The following is a 21,674-nucleotide window of genomic DNA, read 5'->3' as shown; positions in this document are numbered from 1 at the left end:
CCTTCCACCAGTTTGGGTCGCTGGAGAAGATAGAAGAAGGCTGTTGTCACGTGTGTGTGTGTATGTATGTGTGTGTGTGTGTGTGTGGAGCTACCTGTTGTCCAGGACCAGGATGAGCTCTCCGGCCTTGAAGGTCAGCTCATTGTCCTCGGCCGCCTCAAAGTCGTACAGCGCCCGCACCTTCCGCACCTCCTGCCCCCCCCCGCTGTGGCTGTAGCCGGGGGGGTCGGAGGTCGGCGCCAGGGGCCGGGTCTCCGCCTGCTGCTTCTGCTCCTGCAGGGACAGCTCGATGGCTGCCGAGTGTGTGTGTGTTTGTGTCAGCAAACTCTGCGACTGAATGACAGGGTGAACGCGACGACGGCTAACACTTACCTTTAGCCAGGTCGTCATCATCCGACGCCTTGCTCGCCGCCGGGGCGCTAACCTTTGCGCTGGACCCCTGCGGGGGAACCACAGCCGTGAGTGTGTGAGTGTGTGTGTGTGTGTGTGTGACAGCAGGAGTCAGGGTCCCTGTGGCTCAGCAGCGTATGGAGACTAAATGTCAAAATAAAGATGGCCGCCACCGGTCGGGAGGTGTGTCCAGCATGGGGGCGCGCCGGCGAACAGCTGCTAGCTTAGCATCATCGCATCAATGAATCAATGATCTCGCTCTATGCTGTCAGCTGGTGTGTAGACCTCCACTGCTGGTCGCCATGGTGACAAGAATCTTCTAACACCCAGTTAGCTTCCTAGCTAACCACATATTGTTTTTTTTCTGGCGACGCTGTTTACTATCCAGTATCCTACGGTCGTCATCAGCCTGAAGACGCTCAGAAGGTCAGAGCATGAAGATCTCCATGCTTTCCACCTATTTCCTTCACATTCGAGACACACACACACACACACACACACACACACACACACACCTGTGAGGAGGGCGAGGGGAAGCTGATCCCCTCCTCCTTCAGAGACTTGATGGTGGCGTTGATCAGGCTGAGCTGTGGATCCTTCTGGAAGTCCTCGGCCCACTCCACCATCAGGGCCTTCAGCTTCTCACACACCTTGGGGTGAGCCTGGACACACACACACACACACACACACATACAAGCAGTGGGTTCAATGTTGCTGGGTAAAACATGGAGATTCACTCAAGGTTCTCCATGGGGTTCCTCCAGGAGGTTCCTTGGAGACCCGACATTGTCCAGAGATGTGAGCGGTCTCTATTTCCGGCCCTGTGATTGGTCCAGGATGACCCCATGGCGTCCTGGCGACCTCCACCTCCGGGACGTACGTACCCGTCCCAGCACGCCGCGCACCTCGCTGGCGAACTCCCTGGAGCAGATCTCCAGGTGGAAGATCTTCCCACAGTTGGACACGCAGGCGCCCAGCAGCTGCAGGAGGAGGAAGAAGAAGAAGAAGAAGGAGAAGGAGAAGAAGAAGACAAGGGAAACATTGAAGGCCTCCGTTCACTTGGCTTCATTTCCTGTTGGACTTTAAGATACTCACACACACACACACACACACACACACACACACACACACACACACACACACACACACACACACACACACACACACACACACACACACACACACACACACACACACACACACACACACACACACACACGCTGCACTTGTCAGCTGGGAGGGTCTGTGTAATAAGCACTTCATAACCACAGGATATTAAAAATGTGTGTGTGTGTGTGTGTGTGTGTGTTTGTGTGTATGTTGTGTGTGTGAAACCCCCTGCCAGAAGTAAACACACACTCCTGTCGGGTGTTGGGGTGACTGAAATGTTCTTTGCTTTGTTTGTCCGTGTTAATAAAGTTATTTCGGTTTAAAAAAAAAAAAAAAAAAAGGCTGGATGAGAACATTCATATCTGGGTCACCTGGAGATCTCACACACACACACACACACACACACACACACACACACACACACACACACACACACTGATATAGGCAGCGTGGGGGAGTCTACTTCCTGGATCCTGAGAGCACCTTTGCACTAGGAATGACTGTAACAACACGGGTGTTTGACCAAGGAGCTTAGAAGTGTGTGTGTTTGTAGGACGTGTGTGTGTGTGTGTGTGTGTGTGTGTGTGTGTGTGTGTGTGAACACACTCACGTTGAGGGCCTGCATGGCGACATGGGGCACTTTATGGTTGACTCTCTTCATGATAGATCTCAGGCTTTCCTTTGGTCTGAACACAAGGAGAAAACACACACACACATCACACACACATGCTCACACACACACACACACACACACACACGGGTCTGGCGTTTGGAAGTGTTGTGCCTCCAGGCCTCGCCCTGCTCACCCATTGGCCGTTGTTCCAATCCTGTCGCAGATGTCCAGGATGAGCCCCCAGTCATCTGTTGTGTTGTTTTCATTGGTCGCTTTCTCTGGAGTTACCACACACACACACACACACACACACACACACACTACACTGTTGCATCATTCTTCAATACTATCAGCTCTTTCCTTTTGTATTCCACTATTCGCTTCCACTTGACTTTGCCTCCATCCTTCTCTACCTTGTCCTTTGACGTCACTTTTCTGCTGCACTTCTTTTCAATGTTACTCTGCTAAAATATCAGAGTATTTTACCACCCTACAATATCATTCAAATATACTTACTATACTATAGAAATATATCTTCTACTGCAGAGCTGGGCATTTTACGGCCCGCGGGCCACATCCGCCCCGCAGAAGTATTTACTGTAAGTAGTAATACTGTAAGTAGAATTCTATACTATTCAACCAGACCACTGTACTTTATTATTCTCCAGTACTTTTCCCAGGGAGTCTTTGCTTAAAGGTACTCACATGCTGGAATACCAAACCATGACGGTGTTTCTGTGAGTGAGTACTCGTCATACTCGAGCCAGAGTACAGCGGGAGGACGGCGGGGGGGGGGGGGGGGGGGGGGGGTACTGTTAAAGTACTGTGGGAGTACTGTAGGAGTACTGTAAGAGTACAGTGCGGGGGTACTGTGAAAGTACTGTGAAAGTACTGTGGGAGTACTGTAAGGGTAATGTGGGAGTACTGTGGGAGTACTGTGGGAGTACTGTGGGAGTACTGCAGGAGTACTGCAGGAGTACTGCGGGAGTACTGCGGGAGTACTGTGGGAGTACTGTAGGAGTACTGTAGGAGTACTGTAGGAGTACTGTAGGAGTGCTCTAGGAGTGCTCTAGGAGTGCTCTAGGAGTACTGTAGGAGTACTGTGGGAGTACTGTGGGAGTACTGTAAGGGTAATGTGGGAGTACTGAAGGAGTACTGTGGGAGTACTGTGGGAATACTGTAGGAGTACTGTGGGAGTACTGTAGGAGTACTGTGGGAGTACAGTGTGAGTACTGTAGGAGTACTGTAGGAGTACTGTAGGAGTACTCTAGGAGTGCTCTAGGAGTACTGTGGGAGTACTGTGGGAGTACTGTGGGAGTACTGTAGGAGTACTGTAGGAGTGCTCTAGGAGTACTGTGGGAGTACTGTAGGAGTACTGTAGGAGTACTGGTGGAGTACTGTAGGAGTACTGTAGGAGTACTGGTGGAGTACAGTGTGAGTACAGTGTGAGTACTGTAGGAGTACAGTGTGAGTACAGTGTGAGTACTGTAGGAGTACAGTGTGAGTACAGTGTGAGTACTGTAGGAGTGCTCTAGGAGTACTGTAGGAGTACTGTAGGAGTACTGTAGGAGTACAGTGGGAGTACTGTCGGAGTGCTGTAGGAGTGCTGTAGGAGTACAGTGTGAGTACTGTAGGAGTACAGTGGGAGTACTGTAGGAGTACTGTCGGAGTACAGTGGGAGTACTGTCGGAGTGTTGTAGGAGTACAGTGTGAGTACTGTAGGAGTACTGTCGGAGTACAGTGGGAGTACTGTCGGAGTGCTGTAGGAGTACTGTAGGAGTACAGTGTGAGTACTGTAGGAGTACAGTGTGAGTACTGTAGGAGTACTGTAGGAGTACTGTCGGAGTACAGTGTGAGTACAGTGTGAGTACAGTGTGAGTACTGTAGGAGTACTGTAGGAGTACTGTAGGAGTACTGTAGGAATACTGTAGGAGTACTGTAGGAGTACTGTAGGAGTACAGTGTGAGTACAGTGTGAGTGCTGTAGAAGTACTGTAGGAGTACTGTAGGAGTACAGTGTGAGTACAGTGTGAGTACTGTAGGAGTACTGTAGAAGTACTGTAGGAGTGCTGTCAGAGGCCACCGACCCGTGTTCACTGTGACTTCTTCCCTTTCACACAGTCATAAGTTAGACTTGAAACCGGAGCTTGCCGTTTAACGGACACTCCCACGGTACCAGGGCGCCGATCCCGGTTCTTCCCCCGGTTCGGCCGAGTCCGGAACCGGGGTGCGGGGGATTCGGTCCAAACTTTGCGGGAGTGAACGCGACTTAAGAGGACCAACTCATGCTAGGCTAACGTTAGCCACAACAAACTGTTGGCCCTGCTATTAGCCTGTGGGAAAATAAGAAATAAAAGAACACACGCAGCAAAAAGTCACTCACCCACATCCTGGTCGAACGGGTTCTGGGCAAATAAAGGCATTCTGACGATGACAAAGAAATAAACCCAGGCGGGCTTTTTAAAAACAAAATGTTGTTATTCGGTGAGAGCTAGCCGTGGGAGTGGAACTGAACCTAAACAAATGTCTCTTCCGGGTCCATGGAGCTCGCGCTGACTGTTGCCTTCACGAACACTGAGCTGCCCTCGCTAATGCCTGAAAAAATTTACAATCAATTTTAATCAATAATTTCACGAGGATGAATTAATATTTGATTCACTCGTATATTTAAGATTTTTTATTGGATGTTCGCTTTGTTTTTATTGAAGGTGACACTCGACCTGGATGGTTAAAACGCAAACAAGCGATGCACTGTCATCTAGTGGCGGAAAGACATAGTACATCTGGATAGGACATCAGTCGGGTTCTAAAATAAAATAAAATAAAATAAAATAAAATAAAATAAAATAAAATAAACATTCATTTAACAGTTATGTCAAAAAAATGAATATAAATATAAATAGAGAGACAGAAGACAGCAAGACATCCACGAATAAACAGACAGCAGCAACAACATCAGGGATAGACAACATAAAGGAGCAGTAAGGGTGAAAAATACAAAATCAGAACTAAACAACAATATAAATAGAGTGGCAATAGCAATGACAAGAATAAAAGAAATCAATAAAAAAAGGCAGGATGTGTGCGTGCAAGCCGGGGCCAAAAAGGATAAGAAAGACAGAAGAGTGAGGGCATTACATGTGAATGGGAAGAGCTTATGAGATTGTGGAAGTTTAGTTCTTGCAGATGTGAAAGAAACTTGACATGAAGCTCATTTCAGTTTTTTTAGTATTAAACAAATATATTTACAGCACATATATATATGATTTTTTTTCATGTTCACCTGTGTACCGAATGAAACCTCGATAAGGGATCTTTTCACGCATTGCGTGGCATTTTAACTTCTTTTTTGTGTTGTACGTGTAACGTCAATAAAATGTGTTTGCTCCATAAAACGTCAAAACAACACTCACAATTGTCAAAGGCAAACAGTCAAGATAGTACCCTGCTTGTTATTCTGCTGCAGTTTAAGTTAGAAGTAACGTATTTGTTGATTGTTGCGTTGATCAATCGATAAAATTGTGAAAAGGGAGCTCTAATGTACATATTTGCTCGTTATAATGTGTAAATTTATAGATTCTACATTTAAAAAACCTGTTTGGGTGCGTCTGAAAAGCGAAAACAGAAGCGCGGTACGTCCGTATTTGTGTGTGCCGGGGGGGAACCATCTTGTCTTCTGACACCACTTCCTGGTTTGTCTCCCCCTTTCCGCTTCCGGTTCTCGACAGCCGCCGCCGAGCAGCACCGACGCGCCTCCACCGTCCGCAGTCATGTCGGCCGCTTCTCTGGGGACCAGCAAGACGCCGCAAGACGACGCGGCCGCGAAGAAGAAGCGGGGACCCGGCGCGCTGGCCACGGCCTACCTGGTCATCTACAATGTGGTGATGACAGCCGGGTATGTAGCCGCCGAGCTAACGCATGTCCATGCTAGCTTAGCCGGGGGGGGGGGGGGATTAACGCGGGTTTGTAATCGAGTGACAGACGGCCTGTGTTCGTGTGTGTGTGTGTGTGTGTGTGTGTGTGTGTGTGTGTGTGTGTGTGTGTGTGTGTGTGTGTGTGTGTGTGTGTGTGTGTGTGAGAACAGTCTGCTCGACCGGCTGGACAAGCAACCGGCTGGAGTCAACAAACACGTTTGACCGCAGGGCAGAAAGCGGAAGGCGTTTTATTTATTCTAGTGCTTTAAAATCAAATTCAAGTTTAAAGTCTCGGATTAATTGAAATTTTAAATGCAGATCCACAGATTTCACCTGTTACATGTTTGTTTTTTCTTATTTCCCACTGGGCTGCTCCATTCCGGGGCCTCAGCCAATCAGCTGCCTCCATCTAACCCTCAGCCAATCAGCTGCCTCCGTCTTACCCTCTCCTCCCACACCATGTGACATGCTTTCCTCTTCCCCTCCATCCATAAACCTCCTCCCAGGTCTTCCTCTAGACCTCCAACCTCCTCCTCCACAGATCTTCTCAAAGCATCTGAGTAGGACTTGACCTCCAGAACATCTTCAGCTCTTGCTCCTCCTCCTCCTCATCATCTCAGACACATTAGAACACCACTCAGATGTAAGGGGTTGCTAGTGAGAAGGTCAGAGAACCTTTAGACGTGAGCAGGTCTCGCCGTGGACGCTGCTGGAGGCGGGGCTTCTGGGACGGACGCCTCCAGGAAACGGCGAGCGTTTGCTCCACGCAGTTGGAGCAGTTGGACCAGTTTGTGATGTGGACAGATCCTGCTTTACCCCCTCCTCACACACACACACACACACACACACACACACACACAGGGAGGTTAGCAAACCTAGCCAAGCAGCTAAACAGGCTCCATGAGAAGATCAGTAACAGTTGAGGTGACACCTGAAGGTGCTGCAGATGGTTCTGGTGGGTCTCCAGGTTCTGACGCCTCCATCCGTCCATCTGCAGGTGGCTGGTGATCGCCGTGGGCCTGGTCCGCGCCTACCTGGCCCGAGGAAGCTACCACGGCCTCTACTACTCCATCGAGAAGCCCCTGAAGTTCTTCCAGACCGGAGCCGTCCTGGAGGTGAGTGTCAGACGGCCCGCCGGCGGTCGAGAAGGATGGAGATCACGTGTTGTCCTCGCTGGAGGAGAACATCTGGGTTCATATCGGCTCGATTCCGAGAAGAGCTGAAGCTCCGGGGACCTGGTTAGATGCCTTCACCTCCGAGCTAGAAGGTTCTGCGCGGGGTTCCTCCGGGTTCGAACGCGTGCGGGACGTTCGATCGGTTGCGTATCTCCAGACGTGGCGCCGTGATTGGTCCAGGATGAACCCTCCTGTCGTCCAATCACAGCGCAGATAGGCTCCAGCAGCCCGTGACCCTGAGCCAATGATAAGAGCTGCAGATAATGAATGAATGCATCCCATTGTGGCTGAAAGCCTTGGAGATACACACACACACACACACACACACACACACACACACACACACACACACAAACAACCGTGTGTGTGTGTGTGTGTGTGGAGTGACGTGAGGTGTGTTCCTGATCCTGTCCTGACTCCCTGCAGCTCAATGGGTGTGTTCAAACACTCTGCTGTCACGTTGGCTAAAGTGCACGTGGCAGATTATTGCGTGCACGTTGAACACACTCCCCGACTGTGTGTGTGTGTGTGTGTGTGTGTGTGTGTGTGTGTGTGGAGAGAAAAGCATGGCATCTAAAGTGTGTTCTACTTTCTACAGATCCTGCACTGTGCTGTCGGTGAGTCGCCTGCCTCTGATATGACACACACACACAAGCACACACACACACACACACACACACACACACACACACACACACACACACACACACACACACACACACACACACACACACACACGCCTCCGGCCACCAGGGGGCGACAGCGCACCCACAGAGAGTCGGTACACTTTTTCTTTTGTGCAGGAATCGTCCCGTCCTCGGTGGTCCTCACCGGCTTCCAGGTCATGTCCAGGGTGTTCCTCACCTGGGCCGTCACACACAGCGTCCGTGAGGTAAGACACACACACACACACACACACACACACACACACACACACACACACCTGTCATTAGAGGCCTCCTGTTTAAAGGTGGATGTGATCTTTCTGCTGTAGGTCAGAGGAGAAGTCCTGTGAGTAGCAGCATGAGTCTGCAGGAATGACCTTAGTGTGTGTGTGTGTGTGTGTGTGTGTGTGTGTGTGTGTGTGTGTGTGTGTGTGTGTGTTTTAGTGGACTTAACCCATGTGTGTGTGGATCCCAGGCTGGTAGAGATGAGCTGGAGGGTCACGTGTCGCCGCATGAAGCGAATGCTAAATCACTAACGTGTGATGAAGGTGTCCTCCAGAATGACGTGATGATCAAGCAGCATGTCTCCACCCGTGTCTCCACCCGTGTCCTCCAGGTGCAGAGCGAGGACAGCGTCCTGCTGTTCGTCACCGCCTGGACCGTCACCGAGATCATCCGCTACTCCTTCTACACCTTCAGCCTCCTCAACCACCTGCCGTACCTCATCAAGTGGGCCAGGTGGGACCAGGAGGACGCCGATGTTCCTGGACCAGATGTCGCGAGTAGAGCCGGTCCGGGCGGGAGTTGAGAAGGTGCGGGTCGGGGGTGATGCCGGTCTTCTTCTGCAGGTACACCTTCTTCATCGTGCTGTACCCCATGGGCGTGAGCGGCGAGCTGCTGACCATCTACGCGGCGTTGCCCAACGTGCAGAAGACGGGCCTCTACTCCGTCACCCTCCCCAACAAGTACAACTTCTCCTTCGACTACCACGCCTTCCTCATCCTGGTCATGCTCTCCTACGTCCCCCGTAAGCAGCGCCGCCGCCTCCAAGACCTCCAAGATGGTCACCTGGCGTTGACGTCCGGGCTCCTGTTCCTCACAGTCTTCCCGCAGCTCTACTTCCACATGATCCGGCAGAGGAGGAAGGTCCTGGGTCGCGTGGAGGACTACAGCAAGGTGGAGTGAGCAGACCGCCGCCGCCCAGGAAGGAGGGCCTCCGAAGCTACTGAGACAGGAAGGGTTCTGGACCAGGAGGCCCCGACCCGGTTCCTCCCGTGATCTCCTCCTCCTCCTCCTCCTTCTTCTTCCTCCAGACGGTTGTAGCCGCTCGCCGCGCAGGAAGCGAGACCGCTTTCTTATTTATTTACGGACCGATTCCCGGGTTCCCGGCGCCGCCCCCTGTAGACCCTCAGACCCTCTGTAGATGCCTCCACCCCCTCCTGAGGGACTCCTCAGCCTGGAGGCGGCCGACGCTGAAGCTGCTTCTGGGTCGCCGCTCCCGAAGGTCACCTTCATGTTTGCTCTTCATCCATTCCACCCCCGTTTGACGGCACTCCTTGGTTTAGTCCAATAAACTTCTTCCACGGTGTGTGTGTGTGTGTGTGAGGCTGCCTTGCTACCTTGTAGAACATCACGGTGGTTCTTCTGACCTCCTTGACGTGGGTGCAGATGGTGCCCTGTGGTTGCAGTACCGGTGTCTGCAGATAGGGGGCGCTGTTGTCCACCTCCTGGGTGGTGAGGAGATGCTAACTCCTGCCTGAAGGTCTTCTCCATGAAGGAAGTGCGTCCACTAGCGGACGTCAGGCGTATCTAACTGCGCTCAAGACCATGGTCGCCATGGTAACCCCACGGCCTTCGACGAGGACGTCCACTTGTTCTCGCTCAGCGTCGAGTCAGCGACGCCCTGCTCCCTTTAAGCCCCGCCTCTGCCTCCCGATTGGTCCGTGAACCTCACCTGGGCGCTAATGTTGGTGCTGTAATGTAGCAACATGAGCAGCAGGTGGCGGTGTTTGTTTAGCTTCCTGTATCTTCTCACCGCGACGTTCCTCACCGGAAGATGGGAGCGAGGACCTCCACTGCCTCCTGGATCCAACCCTCGCAGAAGAAAGCTGGAGACGGATGTTCTGGGATGGAGCTGAGGTGTCTGCAGGGTTCCTCTGGAGGTTCATTGGTGACCTTCAGCAGGACCAGGACCAGGATGAAGGAATATTAATCAAATTTAACTTCTCAACCTCAGCTTCTGAATCCATGAACAAAATCCTGACCTTGCTAAACTCTGAAGATGATTGGCTGGGACCAGGTCACATGGGCGGCCCCCCCGTCCATGAAGGAAGATGACCCCTAAGGGGTCAACATGGAGCTTCTGGAGAAGAAGGGAAGACCAGAAGAACCAGGGGGTCCACTCAGGTGTTTCCAGGCACCGGTTCACCTGGGAGGTTCTCTTGTCGTGACCAGCGTGGTGATTGGACAGTAGATGTGATGTCATTCAGGTGGGAGGGGCTGCAAGATGAAGGGTCCCAGAAGATATGGAGGGGTGGAGGTCCCACGGTGAGGGTTCTTCTCCTAGCAGAAGAACTGGAGGATCTCCGTTCTGCTGAGGGACCAGGAGTCAAGACCCTCTACAAACATCTGCTGTTCGTCTTCAGAACATCTGACCTGGTTCTGAGGAGCACAAACTGGACGTAGAACTTGAAGCGGCACTAGAAATACATGGTCCCCACCTGAAGAAGCTTCCTGCTGAGCCTCCTCAGCCGACGCTGTAAACAAGCTACTTCCGTCATACTTCCGGGTCACTTCCGGGTTTTTTTCTCATTTATTAAACACGTCCATCGTGATTGGTCGGCGGGCGGCACGTGTGGTAAATTCCATCTCCTTCTCCGTGTGAGCGGATTAGTTTAATTTTATTTGTTGTCAGTATATTTGTTAATAACATATATATAGTCCTTTCACTTTCATCCGGGGATTTATTTGGCCCCGCCCATTTTCTGACCTGTGAAGGAGGCGTGATTGACAGGCCGCTCGACCAATTACAGCCCGCCTCGGTGTGACTCACCTCCAATGGGAGGAGCGCATGTGGGCGGGAAAGGAGGAGGGTGGGGGGGGCAGAACAGCCGCTCTGAGCGGCGGGAAAAGAGGAGGTGGGGGGGGCGGGGCGGACTGCGCAGGCGCGGAGCTGCGCTGGAGCCTCCGGGTCCGCTCGCTCGCTGCGCCACCGGAGCCGGGCGGCGGGACGCGGGACGCGGGACGGACCGCCACGGCCGGCGGGGCTTCCGTGCGTGGATTGCGGCACCAAGGAGGAGGAGGAGGAGGAGGAGGAAGGTCTTGTGATGATGCTTTCCGGGCAGGTGCCCGTCGGTGATGCTCCACCTGGACCTCCTCCTCCTCCTTCTTCTTCTTCTTCTTCTTCTTCTTCTTCTCCATCCTCGTGACTCCGCGCATGTTCTTCTATTCCCGGATCTCCTCCATCCCCTCGTGGAGGGAGGGGGGGGTGGGGGAGTGGGAGTGGGAGTGGGAGTGGGGGTGGGGGGGGTCCCTTCGCTCCTCTCTGAGGAAGGCGTGACACGGACATGGTGACCCCCCCGGGTGGGGGGGGGCTGATCCACAATGGAGGATTGAAGTGGAGCTCCTTTTCCTGCGCGTCATAATTAGGACTTAATAGTTTCTTTGTTTGTTTGTTTTTTTTCTTCTTCTTCCGGAGTAGCCCCCCCCACCCCCCCACCCCACGCACCCCCCACCCCCTTCCTCTCTCCCCCCCCCCCCCCGCCATGTCCAGATCCAGCAGCGTCAGCCCACCGGGAGTCGGTGGAGCGCCCGGTCCGAGGGGAGGGACCGAGCACCGAGCAGCGTGGGGGGAGGCGAACGGGTGCCCGCATCACTCCCGCACGGCGCCACGCACGACGCTCCCCGGGCGGGGGGAGGAGGATGCGCAGGAGCGCCGGCAGCCCCCCCGGGCCACCTTCCGCTGCAGGCCGGCGTGGCCGGACCGCGACGCCCGGCCGGGCGGCGAGCTGAGAACCGGAGCCGCGGACGAGCCGCGCAGGGGCCCCGCGGGGCCCGCCGCCATGCCGGAGCCGCGGCCCCCCGCAGCCGCCGCCGCCGCCGCCGCCGCCCCTCCTCCCCCTCCCCTCCTGTCCTGCCGCGCCGCCGTCGTGCGCGTCTTCACCTCCAAGAAGTTCCCGTCGGAGAACCAGGAGCGCCTCTACCAGCGCTACTTCTTCCGGCTGAACCAGAGCAGCCTGACCGTGCTCATGGCCGTGCTCGTGCTCGTGTTCGCCGTCATGCTCGTCTTCCACTGCGCCGGCGCCGCGGCGGCTCCGAGCGCGGCGTACGTGCTGCTCTTCTCCGCGGCCATCGCGCTCACCTTGGCGCTCATGGCGGCGTGCAACCGCGCCGCCTTCCACCAGGACCACCTGTGGGCGGCGTGCGCGGCGCTCGTGCTGCTGCTCGTGCTCGTGCAGGCGACGGGCGCGCTGCTGACGCGCCCGCGCAGCGCGTCCGACGGCGTGTGGTGGACGGTGTTCTTCATCCACGTCGTGTACACGCTGCTGCCCGTCAGGATGCGCGCCGCCGTGGCCACCGGCGTGCTGCTGTCCGCCGTGCACGTAGGCGCGTCCTCGATCCTGAACGGCGCCGACGGCTTCTTCTGGAGGCAGGTGCGTAACCCTCACGCTCCCTCACTTCTTCCGGTCCGGATACGCGCCACTTCCGGTGTCCCACCTACCCCGGAAGACCAAGGTGGTCTGCGTGGGGTGTGCGTGCGTGCGTGTGCGTGCGTGGGGGGTTCCTCACGCAGTCCACATCCATGCAGGAGGTCCACTCAGACCCTGCAGGACCTCTGGAAGGAAGAGTGAATGACTGCACGTCTAGATGATGCATGAATGACGGGGTGAATAGCTGGACGTCCATCGGACGTGTGAATGACAGGGTGAATCGTATGTTTGCATGACACGTGAACGACAGGGCGAATGGTCTTTTGTCTGTTTTGTGCATGAATGACAGGATGAACGTTGGATGTCCCTTTTCACATGTGAATGACAGGGTGAATGTCTTTTGTCCCGATTTGAAGCATGAATGAGAGGGTGAACAGCTGGACGTCCATCCGACGTGTGAATTGTATGTTTAGACAACACGTGAATGACAGGGCGAATGTCTTTTGTACGTATCGTGCATGAATGAGAGGGTGAACATTGGATGCCGATAGGACGTGTGAACGACAGGGTGAATGTCCTTTGTCCCGATTTGATGCATGAATGAGAGGGTGAATGGCTGTTCGCTATCGGACGTGTGAATGACAGGGTGAATGTCTTTTGTCTGTATCGTGCATGAATGACAGGGTGAACGTTGGATGTCTATCGCACATGTGAATGACAGGGTGAATCGTATGTTTGCATGACACGTGAACGAAAGGGCGAATGGTCTTTTGTCTGTTTTGTGCACGAATGAGAGGGTGAGCGGTTGGATGTCCCTTTTCACATGTGAATGACAGGGTGACTGTCTTTTGTCCCGATTTGTTGCATGAATGAGAGGGTGAATAGCTGTTTGCTATCGGACGTGTGAATGAGGGGGTGAATTGTATGTTTAGACGACATGTGAATGACAGGGTGAATGTCTTGCCTCTAATTGATGCATGAATGAGAGGGTGAACAGCTGGACGTCTACAGGACGAGTGAATGAAGAATGTTCGGATGACACGTGAATGAGGGCGAATTGTAGCTAAAGGGTGTTAGCATGACAGCGTGAATGTCCTGTGTATTTGACACATGAATGAGAGGGTGAATGGCTGCATGTCCATGTGACCCCCGGCTCGTCCAATCACAGCAGGGATAGGTTCAGGGTCCACCTGACTGCAGCTCCACAGCTGCGCGTGGTTGGACGATCGATGAATGAATGAATGATACGCATAGCTGCGATCGGGTCGGTTGCTGCTAAACATCCTCGAAGAAGAAAACATCCTGGTGTGTGTGTGTGTGTGTATGTGTGTGTCGATGTGAAGGTGTGGGAACGAGCCGCCATGTTTGTTGTTGTCGAGCCGTTTCCGTGGATACGCAGACTCCCCGTCCATTCGTCACAGCAAGATATTACGATCCGTCTTTGTCGTAGCTTAGCATGTCAGCGACGCCGAAAACAAGCCTTCTGTATCAATCCGCGGCTTCGTGCTAATGTAGCACCAGGCTAATAGCTCAGGCTCAGGTGGAACCTGTGAAACCCCACCACCGAGCTGGAGATCTCCATGATGTCCTTCAGCTCCTGCACCTCCAGGCTCCCCCCGGTGGAGGTGGAAGTGGAGGAGAAGGTGGAGAAGGTGGAGGAGGAGCGCTAACAGGGTTTTCTAGACGCGTAATTGAATTGTCTTCGCCGGTAACGTGTAGAAATTAAGAGCAGATGTTCTCGCTGCTCCTCCACCTCCACCCCCTCCGCTGAGACGTGCTTTTAATTTCCACTCTTCATCCCCCCGTGGACGGAATCAGCCTCGCCGCCGCCGCCGACCCGGGAGTCGGGACGTGAACACCTGGGTCGCTGCTTCCCCCGCCATTCACAACTCCTGTAACTTAGCAACTGATGTCCTTTTTTTTCCTCCTCTGCCCTACAAACGTGAGCCGGCTCCTCCCCTTTCGCCCGTCTCTTTGCTCCCTCTTTCTTTCCGTCGTCGATTAAACCGGAGCGCTAGTTTTTTTCCCCCGGTTTGAGCTTCTCCTGAGAGAAAAATGACAAGATTCCGAATTTCTGATTCTCTTAAAGGGTCTCGAACGCCTCTTTCATCCTGACGGGGCTCCTCGCGCAGCGCTAGCAGTTAGCACTTGTCTGTGGGTTAGCTGCTGTTAGCAATCTGAACGCTAGTTATCCCGCAGCCTATGGATCCCGCGGTGTGTTTGGGCGGGTAGCTAACCGCTAAGCTAGCTTGCTGTGCTGAGGTGTGGCTCCACTAAAAGACCTCAATACAAGAAGGAGAAGGTCTCCAAACCTCAAATGTGGAACTACAAATATGGCGTCCCCCCTACTGTTTCCATGTTTTGGTGCGAGGGTTCTTGTCCTGGGGCAAAAGGTGGGGTTTAGTCAGAGGAACGGTTCTCCTCAGCACTCCTGGAGTATGGGAGAAGTACTACAGGTACTGAAGAAGTACTACGGGTACTGCAGAAGTACTACGGGTACTGCAGAAGTACTAGAAGGACCGCAGAATTAGAGGTACTGCAAAGTACTCCAGGCTGGTTGCTACCCGACCCTTGCTAGCTGTTGCTAGCTGCTAGCGGAGGGGAGCAGCGGGTCTGATGGAGGGAGGAGGAAGAGGAAGGTGATGGATGGAGAGTCAGGATCCAAGTGAAGGGCCAACTTTCTTGTTTATGAAATTCGAATCCGCCATTTTTGTAGTTTTTTTTTCCTCAAGTGAACTACATTTCACCAGAGAAGGGTTCTGTTTGTCAGATATCCGGGTTCCTCTCCACGTTCTCCAGCCTGGGTTCTCCCCAGGTTCTCCTTGACGACTCTGAAGCTGCGAAAGGTTAGATGATTGACGGCTCTCCAGCCGGTTCAGCTTCTCCTCAGAGTCTCTGAAGGCGTCACGATGGCGTCGGTGGCGCAGTTCGCGCTCCAAGCCCAGCACGCCGTCTGACAGGCGGCTGTTGTGAAGGTTCTGTCGTCTCGTAACGTTCGTTGGGACTCTGTGTGTGTGTGTGTGTGTGTGTGTGTGTGTGTGTGTGTGTGTGTGTGTGTGTTGTGGGGTGACTCACCCACATTTAGGGGTGACTCACCAAAGTGGTGCTGTGGTATCGAGGCCTCTCAGCCCCTTCATGTCCGTCACATAGAAGGGGGCGGAGCTTCTTCCACCAGTGTCAGGTGACTGGTTGAGAGCCGGAGAAGGGGGCGGGGCTTCTTCGGCTGCATCATCAAAAGAATGGTTGTAAGCATGAGGAGGAGGCGGAGCTTGTCCCACCGCAGTGTCAGACGAATGATTGACAGGAGAAGGGGGTGGGGCTTCCTCCGTCACCTTCCTGCAGTCCCAGAGAAGGTGAAAGGGGCGGGGCTTACCTGCAGGGCTCCAGCAGGCCCTCGGGTACGTCCGACCCTGAAGGTAACTTCTTGCTAACTCTTTAGGCAAGTTCTACATGGTTTCAAGCACCTCGTGCTAATTGGGAGCTAACTCCTGCTAGGTTGATAAGGACCCGTTGCCGTCCTCCAATCCCTGTGCATCTCCTTGTTTTAGAAAGTACCGGTTAGCGTTAGCTAAAAGGGGCTCAGGAAATTACAGCCGTCCGAGGTTGTCATTACCCTGCGGCGGCTCGTCGGAGTCCCGGCCAACAAGGCTTGCGATATTTTCTGGACCTCCTGGTGTGTTTGGGGTCAACTTGACCACTATTCTTTAATCCCCATCCCGTCAAAAGCTCAAGTACACGAGTAGTGAGTTGGGTAGAGGAACGTAGGACAGGTTGAAAGGAGGCGGAGTCGCTTCGACCCTGCGAAGAAATGTAAACAGGAAGTGAAACGGGAAAACAAATTCTATGTTTCTAATTCTATATGTCAAAGAATTTGAACGTTTTTTTGGGGAGAAAGTAACTGTTTTAAAAATGACAAAGTTTCCAAAGGAGGGTGTTGGCGCCGTGCTTTTATTGGGAAATGTTCGTCCTCGAGACTCGACGGCACAAATGCAACCGATTGATGGAAGGCAGATACAGGAAGAGCACGAGGATGCGAGTGTCCTAAGTGGTTGATCTGTGCAACTACAAGTATGGCGTCATTCTCAAACGTGACTCCGTGTCCTCGTAACAAAACCCTTGAGGTACCAGGAAGTGGTTCTGAGTCTGAACTGCCTGTGGACCGGAGTGACGTAGTAAACCCAAGGGACAGTACTTGTACTTCCTCCAAATCAAAGCACTCAGAAGCTGAATGGGTTTTTGTCCAATTGTGAAATGGCCGGCTGTTTGGTCGCTTGTGAGAAGAACGTGTGATTCTTTCCTGATCTGATGACCCGGTGATCGGCTGATCTGAGCTCCCGGCACGAGAACACGGTGTCTCTTTGAGCACCGGCCTGGAGGGGAAGTCATCCTGATGTGGTCCTACGGCAGCCTGCTAGCTTCTGCGCTCTCTGTTTCGGGCTAATTCTTACCGACACCGTTTGCCTTTTGGATTTTATGCGTCGCGGGCGCTTGTTTTGACACGGGTGGCGGCGCGGCCTGCGACTGGACGGCGGCGTCGAGGCCGGTGCCTGCCGGCGTTTTTCTCGGCAGCCAAAGCCAACAGTTTCCCCGACTTCCCCTGGAATTAGCTGCACCCATTTTACATCTGGAGCATGAGTAATATTAAACAAACACCGCATACTTAATGTGGCTGCATTAGAGGTACTCCAATATTTGCTTTGCAGTCGGCACAACCCACCCCGGAGTCAGGAGTGGACCCATCCAAACCTTCAGTTGTCCAAAGCCGGCACATTACGGAAGAGTACCGAGTTCAGGGGTGGGATCGAGACAATCGCCTCGAAGGTTAGCGGCACTTGGACTAATCACCCAAAACTTCAGTGCCTCTTGGTCTGAAACTGTCAATAAAACCTCTTTGTAAATCAAGAGAACCCCTTCTCATCCGGCTTCCCCCTTCATGCTGTGATGCAACAAAGGGGGAAGCAACATCTACTGTGATGCTGCTGTGATTCTGTGGCCATGATTAGCTCACAGTCTACCTAGCGTCAACAAGAGAGCAAGAGATCCCAGCCGATCTTGCCGGACGCTCTTCTGATACCCCAAGCATACCGCCGGGTCACAGCGAGCACAGTTGGCACAGTTGAACCGACAACCTTCTCGGTGGAGTTGGGCTGTTCATGAATGTCGCTCATTGCGACTAAGCTAGTAGAGCGGGTTAGCGGCCATGCTAATATGCTAACTATAGTACATCAACACAGGGGTGGCTGTGGAAGTCCTAGCGCTTTGTTCCCCCGTTCCTCCCGCCCTCGACCCCTGAACCCCAAGTCGCCCCCCGTGCTGTGGTCAGCGCCTTGCATGGGAGTCCGTTTGCAAGACATTAGCTGGTAGCATTAGCATCCACTTTGTTGTCAGATTATTCTGATTTCCCTGTGGGGTGTGATGTGGAGCCAGACCACCTGGGGTAAAACCTCGGAGGTGGATATTCTGCACTTCATCTTCAGGCTTCTGAGAGAGGGCTGTGATTGGTCCAGGGCCCGGGGGGGTTTCTGAAGTTCAGGGGGTTTGCAGCTGCCAGGAGTAGTCGCAGAGGTTCAAACGGTCAGCTTGCTAACCGGTTCGTCCGCGGACTCCAAGTTCTCCTTGGAGGTGGAACGTGTGAAGATCCTGGGCATCCAGCGCTTCTTGGTCTTTTTCTTGGCCTTCTTCTCCAGGACCAGCTTCACGCTGGCCTCCAGCTGCTCCAGCTTGGCGGCCGTAACGCTCTCCCACTCGGCCGACTCCTTCTCCAGGGTCTCCTGCAGGGTGGTCCTCTCCCCCTGCCACCTCCTCAGAGCCGCCTGGAGCTGCTGCTGCGCCGCCCTCTCGGCGGCGGCCACCTCGGCGTTCTCCCTTTTCAGGCTCTCCAGCTGCCTCAGGTAGAAGGTCTGAGTTCCTTCCAGCTTCTCCCGCAGTCGACTGACCTCCAGACGCTTCTCGTCCAAAGCTCGGTCTCTGTTCCGGAGCTCCGCCTTCAGGTCCACCGCCGTGGCTTCCTTCTGCTTCCGTAGGTCCTCCTGGGCGCCGAGTTGGGCTCTCAGCTTCTCCGCCACGTCCCTCAGAATCTCCTTGTCCGCCCGCTCTTTGGTCACCTCCTCCTTCAGCTGCCGCAGCTCCAGCTGGAGCTTCTTCAGCTGGCCGCCGCTCTGCTCCGAGCCGTACGTCATTTTCAGGTTCAGCTTCTGCTTGGCCAGGTCCAGCTTCACGTTGAGGGTGTTGATCTTGTTGTTGGAGTTGAGCTGGTCCACCCGGGCGTCTTCCAGCTGGACCTTCAGGTCGGCGATGGTCTTCTGCGCCACCTCCAGCTCGTAGTCGGTGTGACTGAGCTTGTCTTGCAGGAGCAAATGCTTCTGCATGAACCTCAGCACGTTCTCGTCCACCGAGACGCCGGCCTGGCAGCCGAACTCCTTGGTAGCTTCCGCTTGTTTCCCCGCTTCCATGTCCGGTCGGCTCGGTTCTGGAGCTGCTTCCTCTTCCCGCCCCCTCCGACGGCGGTTGGATCCACCCGGCGGCGGCGGCGGCTCCTCCGGCTTGCGCTCGCGGTGATGACACACAGCGTCCGGACGATGTCGTGGACCTCCGGCGCTATGAAGGACGCCGACCTTCTCCAGGGCACCTCCGGGAATCCGGCGGTCTCGGCCGGACGCTGTGAAGCTGTGATGCCTGCTGTGAACACGGGAGGCCGTGAGGTCACGCCGTGCCCACCTGCGCTCGTGACATCACGGACGCCGCCGCGCGCGGAGTTAGCATCGGCGTCCCGACTGCGGCGTCGCTCTCCAAGAAGGTCCCCGAGGACCCGCCGGTAATTACATTTCTCAATCACGGTACTTGCGCTCTGGCTCCCCGGGAGACTTTCCACGAAATCCAGGAGTCCGGATCCGCCGCGCTAATGAAGTTTAGCTTCGGGCTTGACTTGCGCGGGTTAGCCGTTCCTAACAACGTGGAATCCAGAGGATTCTTTGCTAATCCACTCGTTTTCACCCGGCGTCGGCTTTCTCTCTGCGTCGTCACCTGGTTGCCGTGACGACGCTCCAGGGAGCAATTAAGTGGCTCCCTTTCGGTCTCCATGACAGCCAGAGTGTCTTGTAAGGGTTAGCTAGCGCTGTTAGCCTCCCCGCTAGCCTCAGAGCTGCTGTGATGCGGTCGTGGTGGATTCAGGGTCCGTCTCTGGATCAGGAAAGTCCACATCGTTCGGGTTCCGGTGCTCTCGGACACGATATCTCCGCGTCCGGACCTCGTTTCCTGAAGCCGGGTCCAGAACTTCTGGCTCTACGCTGCCGTTTCACTGGCCCTTCTGGTATCTCAGTGATGCTCCTCAAGTCACCTCGCCTGCTCTTTGGTTCTCCTAAACTAAATCATCTGCCAGGTCAGCTGTAATTCCTGTGGACGGCAGATGTTCCCTGCAGATGCTCCCTACAGCTAGCGTGCATGGAGGTGGAGGATGTTCCCTGCTGTTGGTAGATGTTTCCCGTAGATGTTCCCTGCAGCTGGCAGATGTTCGGGTCCAGTCAGGTGGAGGTCGTCGTGTTTGTAACTGGGGAACCTTGACTGGCCCGATCGCAACATCTCAGGAGACCCGGCAGACTCTCGGGTCTCCAGTCGCACGGCTTCCCGGCTCCGGAGTCCGACCTCAGATGATCCTTCGACCCCAAAGGACGAGGTCTCGCCCCTCCGTGGCTGCGGCGCCGGGCTGGGATCTGGATTTGGGTGAACATCCAGGTCCTCTTTTTGATGCCGGAGATGCGAACGGAGGCCGTGAAGGCGGAGCCACCTCCCTCTTCAAAGCGCCTGTGACTCAGAGTGACCTTTCCGTGGCTTTTGGAGCCTTCGTCCAGGAGGATCATCTGACACTTCTGACGGCGGTTTGGATTTAAAAGTATAATAGGGAACCTTCGGGTTCTGCTGACGGGGCCCGAGGTATCAGCCTCGTCCGCGGCCGGGAACTCGAGGCCTTCGAGGCTCCCGAGACGGCGCCGACGAGACAGGATCGGCGAATCTCCGCCTGGAGAAGGCCGAAGGTGTCCGCCTCTCTCCGGGTTCTCGTGGCGAGGGGTTCCGTCGTAACGTTCCCCGAGCACAAAGCCTCGATTCACAGCGTCACACCGCCGCAGTCAGCAGTTCATGTCTGATGTGGAGAAATTAGATTCACCGCCCGATTATTTGTCCCCTCGGAGAACAGCCAGGGATTCACATGTGACCCGAGTCCTGCTGACAAATGTTCCCGATCCAGGAGAAGAACCAGATTAGAACCTTCCTCAACCTTCGTCGCCCGGAAGCGACCGACCTCCGTTTGTTTGTTTTTTCGCGATCAGACCCCGAGTTTACCGGCCATTCTGCAAACATGTAGCTTCAGAACACAAACGTGCAGCTTTAGGAGGACAAAGCCAGAAGAAGATGTTCAGCAGGCAAGGAACCTGCCGGATGCCGATTAGCTGGTTAGCTAACAGATCCGTCTTAAACCTTTGCTTCGAAAACAAGGTGGTTCTGACTTGGTATCTTTCAAGGACTTGTGCAAATAAGGGTCGTCCTTTGCTTCTTGCCCTGCAGCTTCTGGCTCTCTTGGGCCGGACCTTGTATGCTTGGCTTTAGGAGGTGACCCGGACCAGGTCAAAGCTGCCAGATACTTTCAAAATAAAGCCGCTCCGTCACAAAGTCGTCTGGGAGGGGCGGAGAAACGAGAGTTTGGTTCTCGAGAAAGTCACACTCTGGACAACAACAACAACAACAACAACAACAACCTGTCCCCAATTCTTTGGTCCGACTGCATCAGGTTCTGGAGGCAGCTGACGGCTTAGAGTGGAAAATCGGGTGAAATCCGCCGGTTGGTGCAGGGGGGGGGAAGGGCGGCGGTGAGGTGGGGGTGCTCATGTGAGCGGCTCGGGCCGCGGGGGGGGGGGGGGGGGGGTGACCGGCGGCGGCGATCATCGCAGCACATGACCTGCATTAGCCGCTCCGGCGTGCATACAATGCGCCCCAGTGTGCGGTGCCGAGCTGCACCTTCTTCCAGCGCCGCCGATGTAATTGGATCAAGAGTATCGGTGGAGACGGAGCGGACGGAGATGCATTTCCAGGCAATTAAGAGTCCCCCTACCCCAACCCCCCAAATGCTATTTTCCTATTATCTTGCCCCCGCCCACCGACGCTCAG

At 54.4% G+C, this 21,674-nt stretch overlaps 3 protein-coding genes and 1 long non-coding RNA gene across 4 annotated transcripts in view; 3 read left to right on the top strand and 1 right to left on the bottom strand.

The window, feature by feature from the left end:
• The window catches only part of stam2 (signal transducing adaptor molecule (SH3 domain and ITAM motif) 2), a 7,785-nt gene extending 3,128 nt beyond the window's left edge, over positions 1-4,657 (bottom strand). Inside the window, exons 1-8 of the mRNA XM_086147582.1 lie at positions 4,496-4,657; positions 2,307-2,391; positions 2,111-2,186; positions 1,275-1,370; positions 906-1,052; positions 373-439; positions 95-293; positions 1-20 (exon numbers count right to left, since the gene is read on the bottom strand). The exon at positions 1-20 is cut by the window's left edge and continues 75 nt beyond it. Of these exons, the coding sequence (XP_086003708.1) occupies positions 1-20; positions 95-293; positions 373-439; positions 906-1,052; positions 1,275-1,370; positions 2,111-2,186; positions 2,307-2,391; positions 4,496-4,535 (730 nt within the window). The 5' untranslated portion in view covers positions 4,536-4,657. The remainder of the gene's footprint in view (positions 21-94; positions 294-372; positions 440-905; positions 1,053-1,274; positions 1,371-2,110; positions 2,187-2,306; positions 2,392-4,495) is intronic.
• Positions 640-1,239, top strand: LOC147233091 (uncharacterized). The gene is made up of 3 exons (XR_015106242.1): positions 640-665; positions 779-816; positions 1,155-1,239. It is a non-coding gene; the product is annotated as an uncharacterized LOC147233091 (long non-coding RNA).
• A 1,171-nt stretch (positions 4,658-5,828) lies between the features above and the next one.
• Positions 5,829-9,453, top strand: hacd2 (3-hydroxyacyl-CoA dehydratase 2). The gene is made up of 7 exons (XM_086147581.1): positions 5,829-6,007; positions 7,024-7,141; positions 7,800-7,818; positions 8,005-8,093; positions 8,483-8,604; positions 8,715-8,893; positions 8,969-9,453. The coding sequence occupies exons 1-7, from the start codon at positions 5,883-5,885 to the stop codon at positions 9,049-9,051; spliced, it is 735 nt and encodes a 244-aa protein (XP_086003707.1). The 5' UTR covers positions 5,829-5,882; the 3' UTR covers positions 9,052-9,453.
• A 2,177-nt stretch (positions 9,454-11,630) lies between these two features.
• adcy5 (adenylate cyclase 5) overlaps positions 11,631-21,674 on the top strand; it is a 30,546-nt gene continuing 20,502 nt past the window's right edge. The window contains exons 1-2 of the mRNA XM_086148059.1: positions 11,631-11,948; positions 11,991-12,518. Coding sequence (XP_086004185.1) covers positions 11,631-11,948; positions 11,991-12,518 — 846 coding nt within the window. The remainder of the gene's footprint in view (positions 11,949-11,990; positions 12,519-21,674) is intronic.

This window comes from Fistularia commersonii, chromosome 6 (assembly GCF_037954325.1).
Source record: "Fistularia commersonii isolate RoL2024-O1a breed Wild chromosome 6, RoL_Fcom_v1.0, whole genome shotgun sequence".
Taxonomy (NCBI): Eukaryota; Metazoa; Chordata; class Actinopteri; order Syngnathiformes; family Fistulariidae; genus Fistularia; species Fistularia commersonii.
This window is presented reverse-complemented; position numbering and strand designations above follow the sequence as displayed.

Excerpts from the sequence above, each read along its gene's own strand:
- hacd2 (XM_086147581.1), top strand. The coding sequence starts at position 5,883 with ATGTCGGCCGCTTCTCTGGGGACCAGCAAGACGCCGCAAGACGACGCG. Across the intron at positions 6,008-7,023 it reads AATGTGGTGATGACAGCCGG|GTGGCTGGTGATCGCCGTGG; the intron begins GTATGTAGCCGC and ends GTCCATCTGCAG. Across the intron at positions 8,094-8,482 it reads TCACACACAGCGTCCGTGAG|GTGCAGAGCGAGGACAGCGT; the intron begins GTAAGACACACA and ends CGTGTCCTCCAG.